This window comes from Accipiter gentilis, chromosome 1, assembly GCF_929443795.1.
Source record: "Accipiter gentilis chromosome 1, bAccGen1.1, whole genome shotgun sequence".
NCBI lineage: Eukaryota > Metazoa > Chordata > Aves > Accipitriformes > Accipitridae > Astur > Astur gentilis.
In genome coordinates this window covers 1181122-1208677 of record NC_064880.1, presented here as the reverse complement: position 1 = coordinate 1208677, position 27556 = coordinate 1181122, and the positions used below count along the sequence as shown (strand labels likewise).

Genomic DNA, 27556 nt, shown 5'->3' with positions numbered 1-27556 from the left:
GGGGGGGGGGGGGGGGGGGGGGGGGACCAAAAAAGAAAATTGAATCATTTCCTTAGCTTTGATAGCTGCTAACGTATTACAGTCAGAAGAGAGGAAACTGTGGTTAGGTCAGTTTTTGAAGGGTAAAGTACTTTCAAGTTTCCATCCGTGTCCACCACTCGAACCTGCTCCACCACCAATGGAAAATTCACCGGCTGTATGTTTTGGCCAGGGTTCAAATTCACTGGTCCGCAAAAAGCATCAGATTCATTATCCGAGCCCGAGTCTTCCTTATTTTCCAAGGTAAATCTGTTCAGTTCTGCAATTTTCTGTTAAAAGCAAAATACAGAAAACAAGATTAATTCTGTGGCTAAGGCCTCACAGCAACTCCAAGTTGCTTCCAAGGTATGGATCTGGCCCGCCTCTGGAGGAGTATCTGCATGAAAAGGTTCTTCAGTGGGTTAGAATCTTTCAGGAAACTGAAAGGGCTTTTGATGTTATCACTGGTGTGCTCTCCAGGAGGCACCACTCCTCTGAATAGTTTCATTTTTTACATTTAACACAGAACTCGGACTTTGTCAAAGCACTGGATTCCAAGCAACAAGAGCCTCCTGTAGGATCACCACCGACAAGCTTGCTTTTGCTGCTTTTTGAAATTGTCTCTGCTACTACTTTGTGTCAACTACACAAATCACTTAGCTTTCACCAAAGTGTTCTAAAGGTTATGTTAGCTGGACAAGAAAAAACCTCCACGTTTATCTTGCAAAATATCTAACTGCATACTATCCTGCACTTGCCATATACCAAGTTCTATCTTTTCCAGTAAGAAAGCTTTAGTTAAAAGAAAGCATGTTGAATGGCATTTAATGAGACTGGCCTGCTGCTAATACAGTATCTGAAAGATAATTCTGTAATAATGATAGGACGAAGCAAGCTAATTGTCAGGCAGGCTGAGGTGAGAAATCTCCCTAAAAGAATTTATTGGCAGCAATGGAAGCCATAAGATCACTAACAAGGTGAAGGTGTTCAGAGTCAAACCATAAATTTCCAATTGTGGTAACACAACATTATTTACCCTGGTGAGTTTTGAGGTCTGCCAGTTAGTCGGGATACAAGAATATAAACACCTTTTGCGATACAGCAAGAATGGCAGAGTAAGTGAAGGGGAGGGAATACTGCTACTAAAATAAAAATCAACTTCTGTAGTCTTCTCAATACATGTGAGCAATTAAATATTTTGTCAAGGAGCACATCAAGAACAGATGGGATTATTTTCCTGAACTACTTACCAGAATTAGTGTGTCCATGACATCTTTGCATATCTGTAAACTGGTATCGCTTGTCACTTCCAGAAATAGATCACGGGTGTCTTTTCTAATCTGTAGGAATTTCACAGGTAAAGCAAGTAAGGCATCAGACCATACTCAGCCACAGTCACTTGGCAACATTTCAATACACAAACTGAATGAAAGGCTTTCATTCAATTCCACCGGAGGCAAAGTACTGTCTTTCTTCACAAGTCAAAAACCATATTCTTGCCCTTCAATAAAGCCGTCTCTGCAAAGGCAGACTGGTGCCTTTGGAACAGCTTGCCAGAGCTTGACAGATTTACAAAGTTAAAGATGTAACTCTGAGATCCATCTCAATCTGAAAGTCTAGCAGACAAGATTCAGGCTTTGAAGATTTGTATTTCGAATATAATCACAAGTCTCATAGAACTGTGCATGTCTTTGAATCTGGAGTTAAGTATCTCTCAGTGGAAGGAAACACTGTTTAATTTCGATTAATGTATTTCCACTAACAGAGAGTACCTTTGTTTTCTCACTATTGGTTATCGGTGGGAAAGAAATCACACTGCCTTCAGCATCCACAAGACATGGGTAGTTATCTTTGCCATCCAATAACTGGAGATACCTGCCAAGAAAAACAAAGCAGCGAAAAGTGAGCAACTGAAACAGCAGCTGGACACAATGGCAGAAAGTAGTGACAAAAACAAACTAATGTGTTCCTGATCTACCACATAGCAGAAACAGAAGTCAGAGCACTAAAATTCAGCAAAAGTGCATCATGGTGATACAGCTGAGGAGAGCCACCAGCTGCAGGAAGTGATGGGCTAGAACCATAGAGGAACTCACATTTTAATATCCTCGCTGTCAAAGCAGACAGACATGCCTGTAGTGCTTTCAGAGATCCAGTACTCAAACAGGACCATCAGAGTCCACTGTCTGATTCTTCCAGACAGCTTACTTAATTTTCCCTCTTACTTACCATGGTGATATACAGTTCTCCCATGATGTACTTGGCAAATTTCCCCAAGCTGTACAAGTGATGGATACGGGTGATGATCTCCGCATGAGCAGTAAACAGAATAGGGCAGTGCCACGCTCCGCTTTGTAGTTCACATCTGTTACTACAGGCAGATCTACCACACCTCCAATTTGCTTAGTTTACTGAATGTGCATGGCATACACTTCTTTCCTCTGTGTTTCCCTTCTATTTGCTATTCTAAACGTATTTGTTGCCTCTAAGAATAATTCATATGACAAGAATTTACTCGACGCATCTAGAAATAACGGAAGGCACTCATTGTCCTTGTTTCACTCCAGGTTACTCTGTATGCACAAATTCAGCTCAGTGTTTTTCATCTCGGCTCCTAAAAGCTCATGCTGGGTTTGTTAGCCCCATCACCGTTACAGAACATGCTTCATAATACCTTCCAGCACGTTTTCTTCAGTGCTGTTTTTCCATACGAGCGTGAGTTACCAAAATTCACATGAAGACAAGCACAAAAGATCAGCATACTGACTTGTGCAATCCAGAAACATTCTGACGCTTCTTCTGTTTCCTCTGCTCCTCAGCTTCTAACTGCAACTGACGGAGAAGATCCTTTGCCTTGATCTCCTTTCGACCCAGGGGCATTATCTACACCATACACGAAAACAAACATTTGAATTTAAGGGCGACTCAAACACTGGGGTTATTAAAACTCTCCTGTAAGCAAGGCAATAATTAAAACCATGCTTCTGTATGCCGTCGTTCCTAATGCCTTCTTCAGTATGGAAATACGCTTGCTATTTAACATGGACTACTATGATCACACCAAGTTTTAAACCTTTGTGTGAGCTACAACACCCACTTGAAAAACAGGCTCATTCGCTTGTACTAAACCAGGCGTGGACAGTCATCTTAGCCAGTTCCTTCCTTCACTGTCATTACTTACTGAATAATGTGAAAACCTGCTGTCTCGTAACAGAAGCCATGCACAAAAGGCTCTGTAAGCCGTCAGGAAAACAAAGAATTCATTCCTGAGGACCAGGCCACATGCACAGAACAGTTACAAACACAAGGTGTCGAGAGACCAGAATGCAACAAAAGCTTTGGGTCAGCCCCAAAGAGAGTATCCTGACTGTTCAGTCCTCCAGCGAGATGGGTTCTTGGAGGCAGGATGTTAACAGACACACTGAAATAGGCCTCAGTAAATAAGGACGACGAATTTGAAATAGAATTTTTATATTCTGGATTGAAGTTACAAGTTCCATCTAAGAGCTTATCACACAGATGCACTGCAAGCTCCCCGTCCCCTTTCCCTTCTTTGAAAGCAGCAACATAAATAACCCCAGACTGGGTAAATCAGCAGAGCCTGAATAGATTTCAATTAGGTTACATTGAAGGCTGCTGCCATTCAAGGCGCACTCACACAAATGAGCACCTGCTTTGCTGCATGACACTCCAGGCACATCCTAACATATAGGGACCTCCAGGGAACATTAACGTGGTAACACCACAACACAGGAGAAAGGATCAACAGTGAAACACCTATACCTCAGTCACCCTAAAGAGGGGCACACATTAAGCAAGATCAGAATGTTTTTACAGGAAAAAAAAAGTCTACATCTGCTTTCCATGATTACTTTAAGTCCTCGGGCAGATATGCTCTTAACTGGTCCTGGAGTAATACTAGGTAGCTTTGTGCGGCTTGTTCAAGCAGGCTTTGTTACAGCAGGACAACAAGAAAATAAGTACAGCTTCTAAATTAAAGCTCCTGGAGATAGTTTTCTAGGATCTACGGGGCAAGAAAATAATTCTTTCCATTCTGTACAGTTCCAGAAAACAAAAGGAAAAAAAGTGGAAAGGCCCACCAATGCCACTGGCCTTACCTTCAATTCATCAGGAGGCTGAACATCGTATCTCAGAGGACCTTTTATCAGCTGCAAGTCATGGGTGGCAATCGTGGCTGCTGTCCGCTTTTCACAGATGTCTTCGTGCAGTTTAGTCTAAAACAAAGAATGCCATCAAAATATATCCAAAACATCAACATGATTTATTCCTCCTGGGGTTCAGCATTCTTATGTATTTAATGTTTGTAGCATTGTCACCTGGTTGAGTAACCCTTCTGCATTAAACGGAGCCCTTCTCTTCACCTGTGAAACAATTTCATCTGAAGTACAATCCAAACTTAAAGATAGCGAAGCACAGCACATGGCACATTTCTCAGCTGGGTGATCGTTTTAAATCAGAAAAAAACCACAAATACATGAGTCCTGTTATGCTAAAGAAGCTAACACCTGCCATCTAACGGGCAGGCCAGCAGTATACCAGGTGAAGGTCTGTGTTTACGATACCTTCATTGGAAAGCTGGACGTGCAAGACACTTTTAGCACAGATTAGGGAACCTGGAGCCAAACCAGGGTGCTTCTAACACGGATGCGGGTTTATTATTAGCTCTTGACAAGTTCCGCAGCACTAACAATCTATTGTTACAGAAGCAACGCAAATGCGTGTGCGTTCGTCGCCCTCTCATGGTAATAGCTGAGCTCCTACTAGGTTCTGCAGGAAAAGCAGTTTTGCTTATTATGGAGTGACTAGGTGGCACGCCATGCCGCCGGCAGAGGCCACGCTGCACAGCCCTCCTGCCAAACCCTCACCATCTGCCAGGTGAAGAGCTCACCCTAAGTTTCAGAAACTTATCTGCTGGAAGGAGTCTAGAACAGCCTACTTCCAAATCTGCTAGCCATGTTCCCGAGCAAACGAGTAACGCAAGCCTGCAGCAGTTACCTGCATGGACAGGAACCTCTTCAGAGCGTTTCCCGGCTTTAAGTTCGCTCCTTTCAGCACACAGCACACAATGAAGGGTCGAACGTCTTTGATGCCCGGGCTCGCTTTGACAACCAAGGGCGCCGGGTTTTCGGAGACGTGCAGAACCTTCACCATCAGCTTGCTCGCCTCCTCCAGCTCGTCCTGCTCCCCGTCCCCGCTGTCCTTCTTCTGCTGCTGCTTCTCCCTCTTCTTCTTCCTGGTCTCCTCTCTGGCGCTCTCGGCCTTCCCCTTCCCGCGGCCCCCGGCCCGCAGGTACTCCAGGATGGCCTTCGTCTGGCAGCCATTGACCATCTTCTCCAGCCGCTTGTCCTTCAGCTGGTTACCCCTGAAGTTGGCCTCCTTCAGCCGGGGGCAGTCAGCCAGCGCGGCGGGCAGCTCCTGCAGCCGGTTGTTGGCCACATCCAGGCTCTGGAAGAGACAGAGATAGCGTGGTCGGCGATGGCGGCGGGGGGACCCGGGCCGGCGGCGGGGCGGGGGATGGCCGCGGATCCGCTCCCACCTTGAGGGCCGGCAGGGCGGTGATGTCGGCGCCCAGCTCCGCCACCTCGTTGTCGGCCGCCTCCAGGCGGCTGAGGAGCGGGAACGGCCCGCCGGGGGCGGCCGCGGCCCCGGCCCCGGCGGGGGGCAGCAGCCCGCCGGGGAGCACCCGCAGGCGGTTGCCGGTGAGCAGCAGCGCCTGGAGCTGCGGCGCGGCGCCGGCCAGCCCCGGGCCCAGCTCCCGCAACCGGTTCCCGCTGAGGTTGAGGCTGCGCAGCTGCGGGAAGGCCGGCTCCGCCGCCGGCTCGGCGCCCGCCGCTCCGCCCAGCGCTGCGGGCAGCGCCTCCAGCCCGTTGCCGGAGAGGTCGAGGAGGCGGAGGGCCGGCAGCGGCCCGCCCAGCCCCTCGCCCAGCCCGGCGGGGCCCAGCGCGTTGTCGCGCAGCACCAGCGTGTGGAGGGCGGGCAGGGCGGCGGCCAGCCCCGGGCCCAGCTCCCGCAGCGCCGGGCACCCGCTCAGCTCCAGCGACCGCAGCAGCGGCAGCGCCAGCACCGCCGCCGGCAAGCGCCCGCCGCCCGCCGCCACACGCTCCGCCACCGCCGCCCCGGCCAGCGCCAGCTCCCGCCGGCGCTCCCGAGCCGCCGCCTCCAGCTCCGGCCAGGCAGCCGCCATGGCGCCGCGCTCCTCCTCCCCGGCAAGGCCCGCCCTGCCCGGGGAGGGGACTCGACGCCCGGAAGGCGCCCGGCCGCCACACGGCGGGGCCGAGAGCCCGGAGCGCAGCCCCCCGCCGCCGCCGCTCTCCCTGCGGGCCCGGGCCGCGCTCTGCCCGTCGGTGCGGCCAGCGATCGCCTAAACGGCAAAGGCCGGGATCGGCGGCGGGAGCGGGCTCCGCGGCCGCGCTTTCACCCCGGCCGCTGTTGCGACAGCGTGAAAAGGCAGAGCTACCGTCCCAACTAAACAGATTTATTAACCGAGCGCAACAAAAAGAACTCGCGCGTCTAACATACGTGGAGCGACAGCATAAAAGCTCTAGGATTTAAATACCTTATCTGCTTGGCCAGGGCGTAGGAACCGCGTCATCGGTAGGCATCGCTCTTCTCTTGGGGCATCGCTCTCCTGGGGCAGCGGAACTTCACGCCGTCGCTCGGGACGAGATGAGTTGCTGCACGCAGGGACGCTGCCTGCTCTCGAGTCCTCGCCGCAGTTTAGGTGGATGAGGAAAACACCGTGGCTGACGTTCAGGTACAGCACGGAGAAAGAGGGCATACCGAAAAAAGCCCATGAGATGGGGACCACAGTCCGTTCTTTCTTTAATAACGATGCACCGTCATTGCCGATGCAAGTTCTCCAGTCCAACGGTCTGGAGAACTCCTTTCCGTCAGCCGGACCTGCACCCCTGCAACTTTTTTGCTCTGGAATATTTTGCTCGAGACTTCATGGCACAGGAACAAGCTTCACTGTGTTTTTCACACCACTGTTTATTTTGCCACTGCAGAAAACACAGGTTGTTTATTAAGTGCAAGGAAGCAGCCCAGTGAAATCATCCTTTAAAAGTTACAGTGGTGGTACTACTGTGCTCAGAGAAGGTCCTCTCACATCCTAAAAAAAATAATAATCTGTGTTTTATCACTTATGTTTCTAGTTCCTACCATTGAATAGTTACTATCTTCATATCTCACTTTAGAAGTGCATTTTTTTAGTCCCAAAGTGCCCAGGATTCTCAGTGAATGTTATGCACTCTAAAATGTTGAAATGATTTCTTTTAAATGTTGCTAAAGAGCTAGTCTGGATTTGAAAAAAAAAATATTACAAAGCCCTAAGACGCAATGTGGTATGCCCAAGCCTATGCATTTGGCTTTTAAAAGCTGTTTGACACAGGCTCTGAAATGCGCTTCCCTTACGCATACCTAATTCCTGCTCCTTAGGTGAGTTAAGCTGGGTGGCAAGGACAGGGAAGAGGCAGGAATCTCCTACATGACAACTTCTTGCAGTGAAAAAGCTGCAGAGTTATTGCACAGGTCCCAGAGGAACAATTACTGTGCTCTACAATGGAGCAAAGAGAAAAGCAGTTACGGTGCTCGCTCCGGAGCCCCAACAACCACAGGGGGAGACAGGTGGCCCGAGTGTGGAGCAGAGCAGCAGGAAAACATCCTCATACACAAATGTGACAAATGTGAGACACAAGTGCTACCCAAGAGAAAATGTCTCCAAAGAGAAGGTCTGTAAAAGTGTCTTCCCATAGCTCCCAACTTTTCAGCTATTCCGATTGGTCAGCGCTGGGAAATATGACCCTCACTATAACTCGTAACATTTGTGGGGTCTTGGTTTTGGGTTTTTTGGTTTATTTGTTGTTTTTTTTAACTACTTCCTCCCCCCCCCCTTTTTTTTTTTAAATAAGAAGTTTAAAAAGGTTGTCCCATAATATTATAACATAGAAAGCACACATCCTACTACATGCAGGATTTAACAGATTAATTACGCTTTGCTTGACTGGGTTAAAAAGCCACGGTTGAGGAGTAACAGAGAGCTGTATTTACCAATTCAGTATACATACTATAGTGGCCAATCCAGAACACATGGAGGACATTTGCAAATGTTTTTTTTTCATTAAACTTGCACAACGGAAAGCTCACAGTTTTATGTCCAAAAGGAAAAAATGCTCTAGGCAGCAGCTCATGAGCCTGCGGTCCATTGCACGTGCTAATCTCTGAGCAAAATCACTGGTTATTTTGCTTGCATAAGGAATCAGGTGCTCAAGTAGGAACCTGTGTCACTGAAGTAGAAATAAAAATGCATACATATTTGTTAATATATATATATTCCTAACATATGTATATTTATTGTTATATATATATTTGGAAGAGTTAAAGAAACAATTTATATAAAGACTTTCAAATACAAGTGCACCGATCTACCTGTAAAATTCATAAGCTTGTAGACAGGCTGCACCCCAACTGTAAAAACCTCATATTACAAAATATGTATATAAAAAACAATACCGCAGATTCACTCAGTGGTAGCAAAAAACCCCAACCTCCAAAACTTCTATTACCGTGATCACTCATTCTTGTACCTGTGGTGGACGTAGATGTGAGACCGATTAATGCTATCCTGGAAAGCAGTTGCCCGAGTGTTACAAGTAGAGGTGTTAGGATTGTTGCTTCAGGTACAAAGCTTCATACATTGTGTCTCAGTAGAATTTGTTCTCTTTGAAGCTATTAAACAGTCACATGCGGTAGTCTATGGATATTTATTTTAATCAAGACCTAACTAGAGACACTCAGAGCTGGATTTAGAAGCGAGCTGCAAGAAAGTACACGAAAGCAGGAAAAAAGGTCTAAATTTATTAATTCAAGCTTTTCAGGGCCCCACAAAGATTTTTTTCTTTTCTTTAAGGGGCCATTTCTTGGGGATAAATTTCAGAATTAACTGTGAGATTTTAAAGCATAACTTTAATTTTTACAGTAGCTCCATCAATACACACTCTTATTATGTACCAAGTGGGACTCATGCGGTTTAGCTCAATCCTCTTGTCAAGTGGACTAATAAGGCACTTAGTGCACAGCGAGAGAGGCAGCGCGGAACAGCTATTTCTTGTTACTTCCTACGTAATGGCATGTCATATGGCAATATCCAACCAGCCCTTTAGCTTTTTTATTTGGTGCTAATTCTTGGCGTTGAGTAGTGCTTTGGGTACTGCTCTGCTGCCTTTAAAACTCTAAACCTGAAATATATGTAAAGGCCAGGCTTCCACAGCGAAACCACGTCCCACCATGCATGGCTCGTGTTACTCCTAGAGCCTTGGCAGACCCAAGGAAGAGACATCTATTTCACTCGACATTATTAACATGCTTGAACTTGTAAAATTACAGACACCAACCAGTATTAGAAAAGAAAGCAAAGATATCTGTCAAAGTAATGTTTCTAAGCATTTTAAAAATGAGTGGAAACATTTTATAATAGCCCTGATCCAATTCCTTTCCTTGCAGGGTCAACTAGAGCTTTCAGCTAACTTACGAGGTGTTCAAGGATACCAGTCAGTTTTTGAAAAAAGAACGGTTCCCATTTCCAATGAAAGAACCAAGAGTTTTACCGCCTAGCACAAATAAATGGACTTGTAAGCTTTTACAATGGCTATAAATTTGCCTCATTTTAACTGACAAAATTTATCACAACAAATACACGGAAGAAAAAGGCAGCTGTTGTAAACACACTAATAGTGTCTTCTTTCCTATCAAAATACACTAGATCCTGGCACAGTGGCTAAACTAATCACCAAAGAACGGCATGTTTCTTTGACTTACTTCATTATACCTGAGGAGTGGACACCTGAAAAAGCTTTCCAATTCCTGGCCCTACTTGTAAACATGCCCTAAGTGAAGCAAATAAATCCACACTATAGGATTTGCAGTGGAAAAACCAAACCCCATAGCCTTCCTTGCCTACATTGCAATTTCTCCTTTTTTTTTGCCTATGGAATTCTTGAACGACATATGGTTCAAGAGTTTATCTATATAGGATCATACACGTCTTTCAGATAACCGAGATACATTTTTCGTATAGTCTGACATGTATTTCCTTCTACGCGTGCATGCATTTTTCATTTCACCTTATGCCAGCTGCACATCATAGCAGATGAACAATGGCATCACTAAGATATCAACATCATCATCACATCAAAGGAACCTGCGCGACTGCAACAAGCCTGTTTTGCTCATTGTATATCCCTATTTTCAGTGGTGTTTCCTCAAGTTTAATGATGATGAATTCTCTGTAAATGCACTGATGTAATGCAGAAATACACACAGACAGCTTATCTCCTAGCCAACCAGTGCACGCAATTAAACTTGCGACCCATTTGTCTACCACAAGTGTCTGACGGCAACACAAACAAAAATTATTGACACTATTACTTTCAGCATGTTATAAAGTCAATTTTGACAGAAAACTATTAGTAATATATTCTGCCATTATTACACTGAAGCGATCAGGTGGTAGTCAGCTAATACAGGTATTACTTGCCAAGCTTTCAGAACGTGTAATTGCAAACAAGTGTCACGCTTAGATCAAAAGAACAAATGCTTTTCAGCTCTGTCCTGAAAGTCTAGTACAATTTCTGCTTGGTCAGTTTCTTGCTCTTACCCCAAAGAAAGCCAAAACAGAAATCACTGTGGCTTTTGGACCTTAAGGAAATTGCTTACTGGATCTCAAAGCCAGCCTGTTAGAACCATGGTCCCAGAGGAATTGCATAACCTCTGGGCATAGCCTCTGTGCTGACTGTGACAGCAGCCACACAGCGTGACCGTGTTAACTCCATACTCATTGGGGAGTTTTTTTAACATGAGGAACCAAAGACCAATGCACGGCCTTCCTTGTGCCATACGGGGAATGTGGCAGGCTAGGTCTGTCCCAGAACATTTTGCATATTTCTGACATGAGCATTTCTAGGAGGAAAAGCACAGTGCTGCACAGACAGCTAACGCAAAAGTTACCAGACTAAGCAAGTACTGCTCAAGGCTGGTAAACAGTCCTATGTAGTCAAACAAATAAGATTATATGAGTTGCCCACAATTTTAAAATAACTATTAATAACTACATGCCCAGTTATTAAGACAAAGGGAGAAATACTTGTCCTGTCATCGTTTTGAGTATGTTTTGCCAGTGCTTTTATTTGGGCCCCCTCTTGGGGTTGGGATCTTGCTTCCTATAGAGGGAGGTCGAGCTTTTGCTCCTGAAGGACCTGGCTTCCTTAAATACTGGCCACCTATTTTGCCTGTGAAGAGAAAATACAGATCATTATTGCGAGCACATCTAGTCCCAGACTTGAATCTTAACTCCCCATTTTGATTCTCAAGATATATTAAGTCCGAATGACTGATACTAGCAACTAAAAGTTGGCAGGCATCCAGGGTGAGGTGTGTCTCATACCAGGAGTGGTAGGACTAAATGGTCAGGTTTCCTTTCCTAGGTCTAGGAAATTGCTCTGGAGCTTTAGCTATAGCCAGGAAGGATTTAAGTTCCTTCTATGTCTCCGAATTCTAAGCAGCAGTAAACTAACTAGCATTCTCATTAGCAAGTAGAAACAGCAAAGCTGAAGACGGACAGACAGACATGATTGTAGGTCCAGTTCAAGACTGGAAACTGTTGAGTTTAACCGCATTTCACTGGTGACAGCAAAAAGAGACAATCCAACAGTTCACAACTTGGAGTAGTTGTGAAACGCAGATATGAGCAAAGCCAAGTATCAGGCAGAGGAGGTTAACTCTAGCAACAACCTGAACATGCAGTGGACTAAAGAACTCTGAAAAAAGTCTGAAGGAGGACAGGTTTTGGATCCTACTGGCCAAAAGAGTTTTGGTGCTGCAGGCAGTGAAAACCACTTGTTTAACTTCTGTGTTCGGGAAATAAAAGGATTTTGCATGTGCTTCGTAAAGACAACTGTTTAAAAAAAAAAACCAACACCTGACATCAGCATCAGTTTCTCTTTGTTGGTGAAGAAGCTGCACAATCATAAATTCTGCCTAGCTCCTGGGTCTGAATTGAAAAGGAAAAGCAGTACACAGCACTAACTATTCAATTCATCTTGTAATTACGATTAGATTAGCATCCTCTGATTGGACATTAAAAGCTAAATCAGGCTCCTGGTTCTCTGTGTCAGCGTTCAGGAGCTTTCCAGAATGTTAACTGTTTAGTATCACTGCTGATTGTTCTATTCATGGTTGTACTATTATGCTGGAGAAAACCCCTGAACTGATCAAATTATCAAATATGCCAGCTTCCCCAATCCACTGAGCTAATGCCCTCATTTTGAAATTATTGTTATTGAATGATCTTGAGAATTTCCTCCCTAATTATACTGTAGCCTATACCAGCATGAGAAATACCAGTCAGGTTACACAAATGCAAAAAAAGTGTTGAACAACTAATTAAGAGCCAGCTTGCTCTCGAGGATGAAATACTTCACTTAAGCAAAGGCAACACAGTAAAAAGAATAATCGTTATTATCATAAAATAATATCTTACCAGGCTGGAACAGAAGAGTTTTATTTATTGTGGATAACCTCCGTTGATTCATTTTACAGCCATCTTTGCCCATTAGGTGAGACTTCCAGGCCTAAAGTCAATTAAAAAGAAGTGATATTACAATACCAGCAAAATTAGCCGATCTCTTATCTAGTCACTGTGTATGCACATATACTTTTTAAAACATGGGGAAAAAGAGGGTTGTATACAGTTTTTATGGCAACAGCATTTAAATCTGCTTACTCATAAAAGCACGAGCACCTTATGACTTACTAAGTGAAACAGAAATGAATATATCAATTTTTTAATGTAACTTAAAAGGTACATCACAATAAGAAAAAACAGACAGATCCTCGAAATTAAAAACAAGTGACATTCATTTTGTTTTTAAAATTTTCTTAACTAACAGCTGAGTTCATATCAGGAAAGAACAATATACAAATAACATGGAAAATCTTTTCTTCTACACATATTTTAAACCGGAAAGGTATGGGCGTAACTACAAGGTTATGGTAATAGTTAAAGCATTCAGCAACCCGAAGGAGTAGGAACTGCTATTACAGGAACATGACAGCTTCTTCAAACTAGGGCTATGTGAAGCCTCTTACTTACAAGAATAATTTGGGCAGAAGAAAAAACAAACAAACAAACAAACAGAACCCAAACAAATCCAAACAAGACATACATTCTCAACAAACGCTTCAGACTTAGTTACGGTATTTTCTGAGCTCCTCACGCTGGGCAAAGCAAAAATTTGGAAAAAACTTGTTGTTGAGAACAGAAGCACTACTCAATGGTCCCATTGCAAGGAAGAAAATAACATAGATTACGTAGCAGCCAATGACATTTAACTGGATCTAATACTCAGCATAGTGCTGTTAGCTGCTCCCTGGATAGCCTTTTTCCAAAAATTAAATCATACACAGAACTACTTAAATAGGATCATAATGTAGTGTTAGATGATTCATATAAAAGACTCAAACAGATATATTAAGTCTTTTCTGGACAAATTGCTTTTTATATAATACCAATACATATTTTCAACTGCAGAAAGCAATTGGAGCTGGCGTGTCAGAGATTTCACAGCATTAGGCAGTTAAAGGAAATAGCATGCAGAAATTAGAGAGAGGCCACCTCAACTCTCTTGACAATTATAGCAGTTCTTGCTTACTTTCTTCATGTCAATTTTTTTCTTATACCAAAATCAACATAGTCTTAATCCTGGATGCCCTGTTGGATGTGCTTAGTCCTGTTGCAGTATTTTAAGCTGCATAATGTCACTCCAAACACTAGGGCTGACAAGTGAACTCACAGAATCTTGTAGTAGTTGGGAATTTGGAAAGCTGTGAGGTGTATAGCTGCCTCTGCAGGAGGAGGACGACTGACACTGAATAGCCTGTAGCCCTGTGGTTCCCATATACACCTCTAAGGGCGAAAGACCCAGGTTCAACTATGGTCCCTAGAGCGTGAGGTAGCCATTATAGACCCCAGCAATAGTCCAGGCAAGTTCTTAAGTTGGCGGGTATAAGTCAGTGTTAGAAGAGGACAGGAATTCACTCCCACTGACATAACAACAGCAGATCAGTCTGGAAGGCAGTCTTACCTCGTCTCCTGGGGAAAAGTTGTGATGGCACAATGGGCAATGGTTTGCCACATTTTCTGGTTTGGCAGCTGAAATGATTAGAAAAATAATGTAAGAATGGCAAAGACAGGCTAATTTCAAATACAAAAGGAGAAGCTGCACAACAAAGAGCATAAAACTACCCTATGGCTAAACCAGCTCCTACCCTATTACCATTGACTGCTGTCAAAGAAGTTCCGTGTTTAATCATCTACATTGAAACAAGATCAAAAGGAGTGATAGGGCTTAATCCGCAAGGATGTGGTAGAGGCCTTCTGTTCTCCTCGCTCATCCTCCCCCCATACCTTCATAAAAGTGAAGCATTTCAAGCACTGGGAAACTCAGGCATTTATTCTATTTACTTAGATTTCTAAATCCACTGTGCGGTACCTAAACAGAAGTGGTCTGACTCGCCAAAGATTTGCAGTATTTGAAAGTCTGACTGACTTGACCTTTGAAGTTCAACCTTCCTGTTCAAAACTACTCACAATTGCAAGTCTTGCTCTTAATATGTTTGGGCAACTCATCTTTTGGAAGGGCCTCACTGCATCGTTGACATTTCTCAAAGCTGTCCTTTTTATCACAATCAGTCAACAAGTGCTCTGTCAGGCTTGCTATTTCCACCACCTGCAACAGAGCAAGAGGCACCCAAAAAGATTTGTAGATTTGTACTGCACTGAGTAAATAAGGATAGTATTTTAAAAACTGCAATTTTTGGAAGTTAAATCTCACTTTCCAAAATGACAAAGGGAAAATGAAATTTTAGTCCAGTTATTAATACAATTTATAATGCTGCTCTTAGAGAAGCACTACCCAAGATCACACAGCTGTGTTCAGAATTCATCTACCTTAGTGCTAAGTATCTTATTGCACCTTAAAAGCAGAATAACAATGGTTAATGTCTTGTAGCAGCTCTAGAAAGTTTATGCCTAACCTGTTTGCAGTGCTCACATCTGGTCAACATAGGGCAGTGTTTCCAGTAATGGAGATCCAATCCTTCCTCTGTGAAAGATTCGTCCCTTTCACCACAAAAAATACATAAGCTAGGAAAAAAAATACAAACATCAGTAACATCACAGAGTGAAATGAATGAAACCTGTTTCTTCTGTTAGAAACTATTCTGAAAAATAGCTAACATCTTGGTATACCTCATTTTCCCCATATAAAATGGGTAGGACGTGAACAGATAGTATTATATAATTTATGGTGAATACAACTATAAAGCATTTGTTCCTATAGAAAGACATAATTTTACAAAAGCACTGAGAACAGCTCACTGAAACTGGCTTTCATGGCTCCAGAATTTTCAAATGCTTTCTCTATGCCCTTATGCTACAATTCACATGAAAACTACCATATACCTTTGCCTTATTTTATACTGGCAGTTGAACGTTAAACTGTGGCAATTTCTTGTCCCACAAACAACTACTCGGAAAACAAGTTCAAGGTCATGCTATCCAAGAACTTAAGAAATCAACATCTAGGATTGCCTAGCGATAACTCCATGTCTGTTAGAAGAGATTTACTTTTTCATTGTTTCAACGCTGAAGGTATTAGCTTTGATCTACTGGAAAAATGTTATTAACATTATTAGCTTGCAGGTTATATACTAAGTGCTTAAGGTGATTAGAAGCTGCTCATCTAACTTACTTATCCAAGTAATTTGCAACAGAGGCATGATCATCTGGAATCTCTGCTGCTCCAGGCTGTGGGCTTTCATTTACCTGGTAACCTGTAAAAAGAGAACTATTAAAACCAAGATCACATTTTCATTAGTTTTTGTGCATGCCTAGAAATACTGCTTCTCTGGATCTTAACAGAAAAAAAAATAAAAAAAAAAAAAAATAAAAAAATCTAATAGAATCATAACATTGCCATACTGGTATACAAGCACTGCAAGACAAGATACCTTCAGGCAGCTGGGAAACTATTTCTTTAGGGGTCCACAACAGTAAAATATTTCACTGATTATTTTTACATGTAGTAGCTGTTCTGCCTCAGGTTGAGGAGAAACCTAAAACGGCTTCAAGCCAAGCCATACTAATTTCTTATTAGAAATTAACTGGTTAGCTGATGGTAAATTTTCTTTTGTGAACTTAATAGTTACCTCTATGGCAGGTTGAGACTCAGCCAATCTGAAGCACTCTGGCATGCTTTTAACTGAGATAATTCAATAATCTATTAAGCATCCACAGTGTTTCAAAAACATCCTGAAATATCTCTACATTTCTTAATACTATTTGAAACTACCTACCTTGATTCTTTGGCTTCTGAAAATCAGATTCTTTCTCCTATTGAATAAAGAAATTTAAGTCAGAAATTTGCTTAATGACTGTGATGCTTGCCAGGGAGAAAAAGAACAGATTATATTCTGATTTTCCTCTGGTATTAAAAGCTTAGAAGCAGAGCCAGGGCATTACAATGTTTGTGCTTCTGGTCCCACAGCAGATCTCTCGGGTATTAAGGCAGCAATCTTCTGAGGGGGGCAAAACAGTCCTACTTCCTGGCATTGGGGTAGCTGACTACCTTTCTAAGGTTCAGATATAAAACTTAATGGATGTGCAGTACAGCATGCTTCTGGAGGGCCTTGACGCACTCGGTACAATTCCTATACTCTAGCTGGTATAGAAACACTCAGACTTGTAGAAAGACTCTTGAATTTACCATACGATAGACAAAGCTGTTAGAATCCAAATTTTATACTATGTTAGGGAAAACAACACACAGTTTTTAAGTTGGACTGCTGAAGAGGAGTACGTCATGGAGCCTCTCTTTTTTTTTTTTTTTTTTTGTTTATAATGAGACAACAGTAATGTTAATTATCTAAGCCTGCAATACCTGAGGAGAAAAGGATTAAAACAAAACAAACAACAAAAATCAAAACCAAACCACCCTAACCTTTCCAGCTTGAACTTCTGCTTCTATCTCCTTTAGAGCTGCCAGCTGACCTTGCAGAACTTTTATTTCTTCCTTCTTCTGTTTCTCTGCTTCTTCTGTTGCTGCCTTTCTCTGTGCCTGTCAAGAAATATGCTTTCAATTACAAGTTTTTGAACCATCTGTCATATAGGAGAGACTGGAAAACACATCAGCATAGAACAAATGGTCAATGCAGTACAAGAAACATCCTGCTTGGTTAAATGATTGGTGTGTTACAGGAACACGTCCCTTGCCCCAAAGTCCTCTGTACTAGCCTGAAAGAAACACATAGCATTTCCCCTGTGCTTACTGTTTCCAAGGCTAGCCAGCATAAAATAGTATATGTGTATTTTCCAAAATGATTGTGTATTATTTCAAAAGTACCATCTCTGTGTTCTTTGTTGGCTTTATTCATAAGATTAAGTATATGTAATAAACTGAACACCAGCTTGTTACACTAAATAATGTTAACAACACACCTTAAGATACTCTGCTATGCATGTCATTCAATGTCTAATATAACTATGAAATCAGTATATTGCTCAGTTGAATGAAATGTTTAAAGTAGCTACATGTGTTCTGCAATCTTATTACATACCCTAATTTCAGCTTCAGAAAGTTTACCATCTATTTTAGTAAATCCATCAAAGAGTGTTTTATAGAGAACAGTCTTGCGAATGCTTGCATCATCTGGAGGAAGATATTCCAGTATAGCAGCCTTGTGCTGCCTGTACATATCAAAGATAATCCGCAACGCTACATCCCGAACTTCATAAACTCTGTGTTCCAAAGCTCCCGCTGCAAACTGAAAAGAAAAAAAAAGAGGGGAAAAAAAAAAGCCTCTCTTTTCCCACATTCTTTTTAAGGACTTATTAGTCTAAGACAGTTATTTCACTGCAGTGGGAGAAATCTTCATACAGAAAGGTTTTTCCAAACACTTTTTGACCCAGCGATTCTTTTTTCCCCACATTGGCATCTTGCCTCCTCACATGGTTGTGTGTTGTCACCTCCAAGAGGCTCAAATTCTCTTCAGTAATTCAGCAAGCACTCCAAAGCAGACAGATAAGCCCCAATAAAACAGCAACAGAAAACACTTCATGTGCTGTAAACTCAGACTCCTACCTTCATGACATTGCTGATGGTAAACCCAGAGTTTTCAGTTCCCATGTCTTTCAAGAGGCACGCCACTAATTCCACTTGACTCATCGCCAGATGTGTTGGGGAGTTTGGTTTTAATGGTTGAACCAAATGAACTGGAACAATCTGAAGAGGTTTAACTTCACTACACAGTGCCATTTCCTATAAACATACAGAGAGTCAGTGTGCATGGAGGAATGCTAAATGAGGAAAATTAACTGTCTTTGCAAAGTAGAGTTATTCTAAGTTACTTATAACAAGTTAAGTAAAACAAAATAAGCCTTCCATAAGAAGTAGCTGCTTATTTCTTACTTTAGCAGCCAGAAGTTACTTGCAAAGGTTTTAAAAAGAGGATTATACAGATGTTTGGTCTTGCTTTTGGCATCAGAGAGAAAGCTACTGAGAACTCGATAAAAATCTTAGTCATGCTCAGATGAGCAAGAGTTATAGAACTGGGCTGTAAGAAGAATTTCAAGAACTCCATCTTACACCGAACTATCTGAGGAGAAGGTAGATGAGAAGTGTCACAAAGGATGCAAAGTCTTGACATTGCATCAAGATGGATTTCAAAAGTGCTTCAGAAAACACATGCCATCTTATAACTTCTCATTCTATATTGCAAAGGGCTAAATTCTGCTGTTATTCAAAGCTCAATGTTTTATTTCTTTGCAGGTAGCGGAATGTTTAATAACCCAAAGCACCCCTCCTCCCAGTTCCTGTCAGCTGACAGACACTCAAGCAGATGATGGTGTCCTGCAGTCCCTCTTCCTGAGGACCAGATGCAGTTGTCACCAGGTTGGCTGGTCTGTTTTGGACATACTTATTTCTAGAGATATGTGGCACCTTCCCTAGAGAACTGCTTATTCAGTCAGGGTATCATCTATTAGCAGCAATACAAAACAAACACATTTTCCTTCTCTCCAGGCCATGTCCTGTCTACAAAAATATATCTGTAACCATTTTCTCATTTCTGTTCTCATTCAATTACAAAGTCTATTCTAAACAAGCCAAGCAGTAGTAATAAAGTAACCTGTCACCTTTGGGGCTCCAGTGACACACCAGAGCACTTTACACAATGAACCCTGTTAAAATTTTAGTTACGTCTACAGCGAAAGAGAAGTCTTTTCCCTCCATGTGTAGATGCAAGCAAGGATAAATAACCCAGAGCCAGTGACTCACTCCACTCCACTCCCAGGACTGAATTAACAGATTTTCACACAGAACTACTGTTCTTTCTTCTAAATTCTACTGGAAAACAGAGCCTGTTCACAGCTGCTCTTTGTCAACAATTGAGCAAAGAACGGACTGTGTCTTTTAAAATGGGCATCTTTTTTATGCTAAGTTGACTTTCAAAAGTTGACTGTCAAAAATGCAATCAAACTGCAACACAGCCTGAGCAGTATGTTGTACTTTCTTGCTCTCATCTCTGTAGATCACTTGCAACTAAGAAGAATGCAAGAGTCGTACCCTTCTTGCATCTGCAGCAGCAGGTATCTCCCCACACTGTCCCCCACAACAAAGGTGACAATACATGGCTAGAAAAAACACTGCAAAGATACTAAGTTGGTGCTCCCACTTTGCCTTCCATGTAAGGCATAATCCTTTACAGCACCAAACTCTGGTCTTGAAGTCAAGTCTGATTAGATGTTATCCACCTGTAAGCTCTGTGACATTCTTAACGCAGTCAAACCGTAATTTGAAGAAAAACACCTACCTGAATGAAGTTAGAAGCCACAAGGCGAAGACGGGATGAAGAGTCTCCTGTTCTAGAAAGCAAACTTGGAAGCGTTTTTTCTACACAATGAGAAGTTTCTAGTTTTCCTAGTTGATGTTTTGGTATATATTGGGTAATGATCATTTTTAAGAGTTTCAGGGAAGCTTGAAAAACCTAAGTTAAAAAGAAAAAGTAGACACTAAACAAAAATACCACACAGATCCCTGTTTTCAGACAATGTGGTAAAATCTTTTCTGTAGTTCTGAAGAACAGCAGCAACAGGAATCTAGAATTACGGTAACACTCTTAATGGAAGCTACTTCATTCGGATACCTCTCTTCCAGAAAACATGTCGCTAGGGTTTAGGTGAAAGGCTTCAAAATTTGTTTTATAAAGAGTGACACAGCTCTTGATTTTTTTTTCTTTTCTTCTTGTTTAAGGCTTATTTGAAGCCTAAGTCTCCTGTAGTCTCTCAAGTTGGAAACTAAAAGTTACTTCATTGCTGTATTTCAACTTTACACACCACCCCCCCAAAAAGAAAGGCTCAACCACAGTACACATTTACTGCATCAGCAGTTGTTTCTCAAGCTCATTACTCAGCCCAGGACAGTATTTTCCATGCTGCTGAATGCCAGACTTTGCTCAGTCCTTGATCCTAACTAAAAGCTGACATTTCAGTTGTTTTTGTTTCGGTTTTTGTTTGGTTTTTTTTTTAACTTACTCAACAGTAGTTTCACAAACCATTTAAATTATTTAAAGTGCCTTAACCACACAGTTCTACAATTTTTGCTGTCAGTTCTTCACTGGAGCATTTCTTATCAAACACATCACAACTTACTGAAGACACTATGTCTTTGATGGCTCTCCTTACAAGAAAAATGGCAGCCCTCAGCATGTTCTTTAAATCGTCCTTTGGAGTCTTTACTGACATTTCCATCAGCTTCTTATACACTGCCAGTAATGCGTCTTCTCGATACGACCAAGTTTTGGAATATGCTCCTGAAACCTGAACACAGAACAAGTTTATCTCTTAAAAGGTCAATACTGATCTTTCAATATTTATATATAGAAACAGCCTCAAAAGAACATATGAACCTCAGCATGAAATCCCCAGGTGTTTCCTACAGGAATTTGGCTTTTATTAAAAGCACATACTTTTGAAAAACGATTAATAAAATGGATTAACAGGTCAGGGTCAAGGAACCATTTCGCACACAGCAACAATTTCTCTCCCTGCAAACGACAGCGGCAAGTTATGGGTATTCTGGTAGGGTCCGTACCCTAAAGCAGTCTACCAGATACTATCTGCTTAATAGCTCATCAAGTAATCAATCATAAAAGCTACAGCATCATATAAGTGTTGAAAAAGGGCACCCACATATCCAAGGTCAAATTCTAATCTCAGATTTTCAAGTAACAGCTCTGAACATGTAAAAACCGTATCAGTAGATCTTTGTTGACATAGCGCATATAAAATCAACTGAACACAGACCACAATAATCTATGTGTATATTTTGTTGTTTTTTTTACCAAAGCTTCTCCAAAAACTTCAATAGCAGGGCTGGCCTCCCTCAGTGCCTTCTCAGATAACGGTTCTGGTTCCCCAGTAATGCCACTTTTTGGAGTATCATCGATAGCCCCTTCAGCCATCTCCGGCTCAAGGTACGCAATTGCTTCATCAGGCTGTTTGCAGATAGCTGGAAGAGGTCTCTCATCATAAGGTAAAAATTCAACCTAACAGAGAAGACAAAATTGGCTATTCTAGAAATGACTTAGATACAGAGTTGTTTCATCACTACTTGGATTCACCTCAGTGCATTTTTTTCCCCCCATCAAAGCAGTATTGCTTTACATTTAAGTACAGATGTTGAAGTTCCCGTAATAACATCATGAAAAAATGGAATCAGTGCCTGTGAATAAAACTTATTTCTTGTTTATAGAATACAATAAAATACACACAAAATGCCTTTTGTGGAAGTGCACGCATCTACAGAAGAAATCACCTGTTGACAGGAAGCCAGCAAGTCATAAAGCCTTATTTGTTAAATTATTTTAAGTCAACATCCTGTTAAGAGCGAATACTACTGCTACTAGAGTCAACACAAGTCTTCCTTAGCTTTGCCAAAAGCTGAAGCAGCAAAACCTAAAGATCAGGTTAACTAGATACTATGATTTTCTTCCTCTCTTTAGACATGACACCAAGACTCTTACCCTACAACCACATTCCAACAAATTCCCTTGCTGCTGTAGATTCATCCAACATGATCTCTGAGAAGGAGATTTATTAAGCCATTAAAGGAGCAAGCAGAATTCAGCTACCGCTATATTGGCTGTATGACCCTTGATTAGTCATTTAATGTCTATTTGCTTCCATTCATCTATTTGGAAACCAGGTATAATCCCCTTTTGCCCCAGACTCAATGAACATTTGTAAAGGCTTCCAAAGAAATTCAGGAAAGAGAAAGACCAATGCCAATTATTAGATGGGCACTGCTCAGCAACACAGTCAATTTCAGATACTGTATAAGCCACAAGAATAACCACAAAAGACCTTGTTGTTTTGGAAGGTTGAATACAAGATCATTTGCTCTGACAGGTTTCTGCAGTAACAGAGGTACGCTGCTCACATTTTCTTTGGGAAACGCTTCCCTGGCGGTTGCAGGATGAGTCTGAGGAGGAGGAGGGGACTGATGGGGAGCGACAGGCTCAGCAGATGAGGGATCTGCTGACTTCTCTTCCAGCAAAGGCTCTGCTCTCCATGGCTCTCCTTTTTGCGGTTCTGTGTGCTCACAAGGAGGTGAATTTGTAGCTTTTGTGCGCTGAGGATTGTCAGTATAAGTCATAGACTCCAAAGGCAATTCAGGTGGTTTTCGAATCTGAGAAAAGGAAGGAGATTTTGTAAAGCAAGGCTAACAATGTACTAAAATCAGTTAGCACAGCTACAACTCTGACAGTCAACAAGGTTCTGCTGCTTTCAAGTAAGTACCAGACCTCACTCACAGACATGTAATCATTGCCACTGGATGCAGCTTTATGAAACAATTGGAAAATAATTTTGTGCAGATGCATGTGTGGAGAGAGTTTAAAGCTTCCCATTCTGAGAACAATATAAAACTATATTTTATCACATTAATTCTCTATGGTTAGCCATGATGGCAGCATAAGACTGTTATACCCCTTCAAAATACGAGAAAGTACCTTATGAATCTGCAGTGGGTAGCCTCACAATTATACAAAACATTCAGGATTCTAATGTCATTTGCTTGAGACCTTAACAGTTTAATGTAATGTTATCTATGGAGAACTAAGCATGTTCATAAAATGCGACGTGCAAGCCTTTGGTTAGGGAAATCCACAATCCAAATAGAAAACTTAAAATCCTTATGTAATTGTCATGAAGTACCTGTGTAACAACTCTTCTTCCCTGAATTTATTTTGGTTGCTCTGCCATTTCTATTTACAACACCCACAGAATAAAGCCTCCTGAATTAGGAATAACAGTACCCACCATCAGCTCTGCATCCAGAAGGTCATGGAGCTCCAGTTGCTCATACACCTTCAGGCGGTATGCCTCCATTTGCTGTTTCTTCTTTTTAGCGAGATCATAATCCTCTTTCTCTACAGCATAGCGCTTCTCTACCTCATATCGACCAAGTCGTTCCCCTACCTAGAAGGTGGTATAACAGGCTAGCTTGGAATCACATTACCATATATATGTATACATTTCAGTATTTCCAGCCAAGCTACTAAATCAAGCTATCTGATTTTAAAATTACTGTTTTGAAAATATACTGGAAATCATTATGATTCCACATGAACACTAGGGTCCCCAGTGGACCACGGGAACACTGTTCGGCTTAAGAGATAAACAGTCTTTCAACAATACCTTTTGCAAGTCTGCGATAGCTTGTTTGAGTTTCTTGGCATAATCATAGCGTTCATGATGGACAGCTTCACGCTTCTTCTCATCCAGTCTACGTATTATCTGAGCAACTTCTGGATCCTGGTACATGTCAAAAGCCAAATCATCCAGAGGTGAAATGGAGTCAGGCTTCCTGAAGATATAAAATGGATAAAATAACCTTTCAGTTAATCCAAAATAAATCAGTCTGAGCATACGTCATCTCTTTTCACTAGCAGGGAACTACCAAAATATAGAGACTGAGAACTACTTTAGACTGAGTAGACATTTTGCCAGGGTATACGCAAAAAACCATCCTTACCCAAGGTAAGTTCCATCTAAGGCAGGGTCATCTGATTTAATTCCTAAGTAGTGGTCTATCAGCTTCTCTCTGGAAGGCTTTGTAAGGGGGAGAAAAAAAAAATCTTAATGCACATTCAACATCAAGTATGTGTTCAGGACAGAAATTGTGACTTGCCACAATCAACATAAGCTACTCTACTTATAATACTTACGTTTTGGGGCATATTGAAACAAGAGATCTTGGAGAGGCTGAAAACGTAAATGTTCCAATTGATTGTGGTTTATTTTTTGTATCCACAAATTAGGCTCAATTTTTGAGAACTTTTTTGCTTCAAGATAACAACAAAACCCAACAATACATGGCAGCTCTGCTACAGCAAGAAACTAGCAGAAGAAAGAGGCATTCCATTACCCCAAGAACCCTGTAACCGAGTACGTGTAGCAACATTAAAAAGACAGGGATGCTTTGCACTTACAGTATTATTGCTGTCATTGCTGTAGTCTGCTGGATCTCCAATAATGTTTATAGCTACTAGGGCAACCTGGGATAGATTTAAAGAAAATGTAAATGCATAAGGTTATTACATTTCCATATCCTATAAAAACGGAACCAAAAAAATTTGAACAAAAAAAAGTAGGACCTGTGGTCTCCAGGGTGGTATGGAAGCAAAGAAAAGCACTAAGTGCTAAATGTACTTCATGCTTCATTAAAAAATTATTACCAAATCTACAGACCACAGTGTACAGTCATCAGTTGTTCCCTTCCTGCACTGCTCTGGAATGGAAGTGAAAAGTCACTGCAGAACTGAGGCAGATATTTGCTTTTTTCTGTATCGGGATGGCTACACAACACCTCCACTTAATGCCACATCAGATCCTAAAGACTAAGAGTGGCTTTGTAGAAACTGCAAAGCTGTTCTCAGAGAAAGCCTGTTCAGCACAGAGCCTGCTGTGCAGTCTAAAACTCAGAATGGAAGGCGGTAATGGAACATGCACTTCACTCGTTTGTTCTGGATAACTTGCATGCACTTGGTCATGATTCCAAGTCACTTATTTATATTTTCCATTTTAAAAGAAACCAAAAATAAACCCAGCAGCTTTCAAACAACATTATTAGCTTCTACAAACCAAGGGAGTGAATTTCTATGCCCATTCTGTACTACTGAAATGCCATCTAGCTTACCAAGTATGGACTCTTAACTCAACTTACCTGACCGTATAAGTTGTATTTATTGACATAATTTTTATGGAAAATCAGCTTCAGGTACTGGCCAACTGCATCCATATACACAGATTTTAACTCTCGTGCTTTGAAATCAGTCTTTTCATTGTCCGAGAGAGGGACATAACTGAGAAGGAAAACATAACAATTAAGCAGAGGAAATGTACAAATACACAGCTGTATTTCTGCTCCTCAGGTTAGTACTTCGATATGGTTTAAAGCGCTCTCATAACTGAAACAATGTGTGCTGTCATCTGACAAGACTGTTCACCTACATCATGCTTCTTACACCTACATCTTCAGCTTTGCTACAGATATAAGTGAGTACGGAATCTCTTTACTGCTTACAGCACAGTGTATTAATATTGCATGCAAAGCATAATGAATATTCTTTCCTCCTGAAGCCTTTCTGATTAAGGTAATAAAACCGTTATAGAGCTTTTTGACTTACCCTAGTCTGTGAAATCTCTCTGACTGATAAGGAGCAAAGTATTCAGGCAAGCTTTCACTGATGTAGAACTCAATTTTGCTTGAAATCATGTACTGGTGAGCAAGCAACTGCAGTTTTCGTATTCGACACCTCTCCACCAACTGCAGAACAATTTCCTGTGGATACTGACAGAGTCTGAAAACACACACAATTTCTGAATCACCTTTTTGAAGACGACTTCACTTCCAACTCAAGTAACATTTAATTATGAAACTTTCCAAAGTTATTATAGTTTAAGTCAGCATTGCAGATATTGTAAAAACAAACCAAAGAGTAGAAACACTCTTCACCTTATCGCATGCAAGCATATGTTAAAGTACCCCATACATGTCTAGAAGATGTGGTGAGAAGACCGGATTTTTAACACTAAGCCAAAGCGGCTGCAAACTCCAAGAAGACTGACAAGAACAAAAATGGTTCCTTTTTTTCCCTTTAAAGGACTTTATTTAAATGCAATGCAATGCCTTTAGGTGGTAACCAAGGTGCTTTTTTTTGCCCCAGGATAAGGATTCCACGGGATTAAAGTAAGTTTTCTGGTTTTATAATCAGTTTGGTCTGGGATGCTGTAAACTACTCTGACCATGCAAGGTACACCTCCCGCTCATTTTAAACTCAGTGCTTCAGGACTCCGCACCTCCCGCTTCCAGTACCTGGGTGATCGCCATCCATTCACGGTCGGTGCATGAACCATCAGCTCTTTTGCACTGAAGCCATCTTCGTGTCCCGATGAACTAACAACTATAAAACCAATCTTCTGCGGCATCCTGCAGAAGCGGGCTAGTCAAAGCAATGATGTTTCAAGCTTAAACTAATCCCTGGAAGGACAATAAAACAACATTAAAACACCGCAGCCAAAGACTTAAATCCTGTGCTCCACCAAGTCAGTAGATGATGACTACAAATCTAGATTATCTTTAATTAATGTTGGCACCACAAACTGCATCATATTCTTATGCTGAGTGTTTTATTAGTACTTAGTGAAACGAGGGTTTACCTAACTTGTATAGGAGATTGCTAATAAACTCAATTAAATCTGCTAATCCGAGATGGAACCTGAAACCACTCGAGTTCCAAAACGCACACGGGAGCGGCCTGTACCATCCTCTGTGCGCTTGAGCCAAAGGGAAGAAGCAAAGAATAAAGAACAGGGTCACTTTAGCCAAAAGCTAGCCAGCTAGCGCCGTTTCACAGCTACACACACACCTGGGCTGCTGACAGGGGCGGCAGCAGAAGGCAGGTGACCACGGGCACGACAAGGGCCGGGCACGACAAGGGCCAAGGACCACCGCTACCCCCCACCCCGTGTCGTAGAGATATCACGGCATTAATTTCGGCTCCCTCTCTCCTTCACCCCCCCCCCCCCCCCCCTTCCCCCCGGCCGCTTCACCACAGGAGGCGGCAGCAGGCCGAGGCGGCAACCCGCAGGCCCCGCAGGGGTCACGGCGCCGGCTCAAGGGGGCGGGGGGACAAAACCACCCTAAGCAGCAGCCTAGCGCGCGGCGGCGGCACGGCAAGGAAGGCTCGCCAGGGCCGGAGAGGAAAGGCAGAGCGGAGAGGGAGAAGCGATCGGGCCCGGGCCCCACTTGCCTGACTGCGGCCCCATCGCCGGGTCTCATGGCAACGCCGCGCCCGCCGCCGCGCATGCGCGCCCGCCCGCCCGAGCCGCCCCCCGGCGGCG

At 42.4% G+C, this 27556-nt stretch overlaps 2 protein-coding genes across 12 annotated transcripts; both read right to left on the bottom strand.

Annotated features, from left to right (window-relative positions):
• Window positions 1–2: 2 nt before the first annotated feature.
• On the bottom strand, window positions 3–6227 carry LRRC47 (leucine rich repeat containing 47). Its single transcript, XM_049801595.1, has 7 exons — window positions 5576–6227; window positions 5035–5484; window positions 4137–4253; window positions 2786–2901; window positions 1791–1893; window positions 1269–1358; window positions 3–308 (listed from the first exon to the last, which is right to left on the bottom strand). Exons 1-7 carry the CDS (start codon window positions 6221–6223, stop codon window positions 69–71), a joined length of 1764 nt encoding a protein of 587 aa, XP_049657552.1. The 5' UTR covers window positions 6224–6227; the 3' UTR covers window positions 3–68.
• A 601-nt stretch (window positions 6228–6828) lies between these two features.
• Window positions 6829–27540, bottom strand: CEP104 (centrosomal protein 104). Of its 11 annotated transcripts, none has more exons than XR_007506137.1 (24): window positions 27466–27540; window positions 26529–26693; window positions 25840–26013; window positions 25377–25515; window positions 24643–24708; window positions 24186–24262; window positions 23849–24017; window positions 23471–23629; window positions 22590–22838; window positions 21493–21696; window positions 20801–20968; window positions 19963–20136; window positions 18234–18410; window positions 17710–17916; window positions 17094–17210; window positions 16450–16486; window positions 15846–15927; window positions 15130–15238; window positions 14684–14822; window positions 14178–14245; window positions 12575–12665; window positions 8625–11324; window positions 7459–8324; window positions 6829–7150 (listed from the first exon to the last, which is right to left on the bottom strand). XR_007506137.1 is itself a non-coding variant. In XM_049801519.1 (23 exons), the coding sequence occupies exons 2-22, from the start codon at window positions 26639–26641 to the stop codon at window positions 11188–11190; spliced, it is 2856 nt and encodes a 951-aa protein (XP_049657476.1). In that variant the 5' UTR covers window positions 26642–26693; window positions 27466–27540; the 3' UTR covers window positions 6829–8324; window positions 11180–11187. The 11 variants fall into 11 exon arrangements, 2 of the variants coding, with proteins under 2 accessions (XP_049657476.1, XP_049657444.1); XR_007506138.1 differs by having other exon boundaries at window positions 6829–7040; XR_007506140.1 differs by having other exon boundaries at window positions 8089–8324.
• Between the last annotated feature and the right edge of the window lie 16 nt (window positions 27541–27556).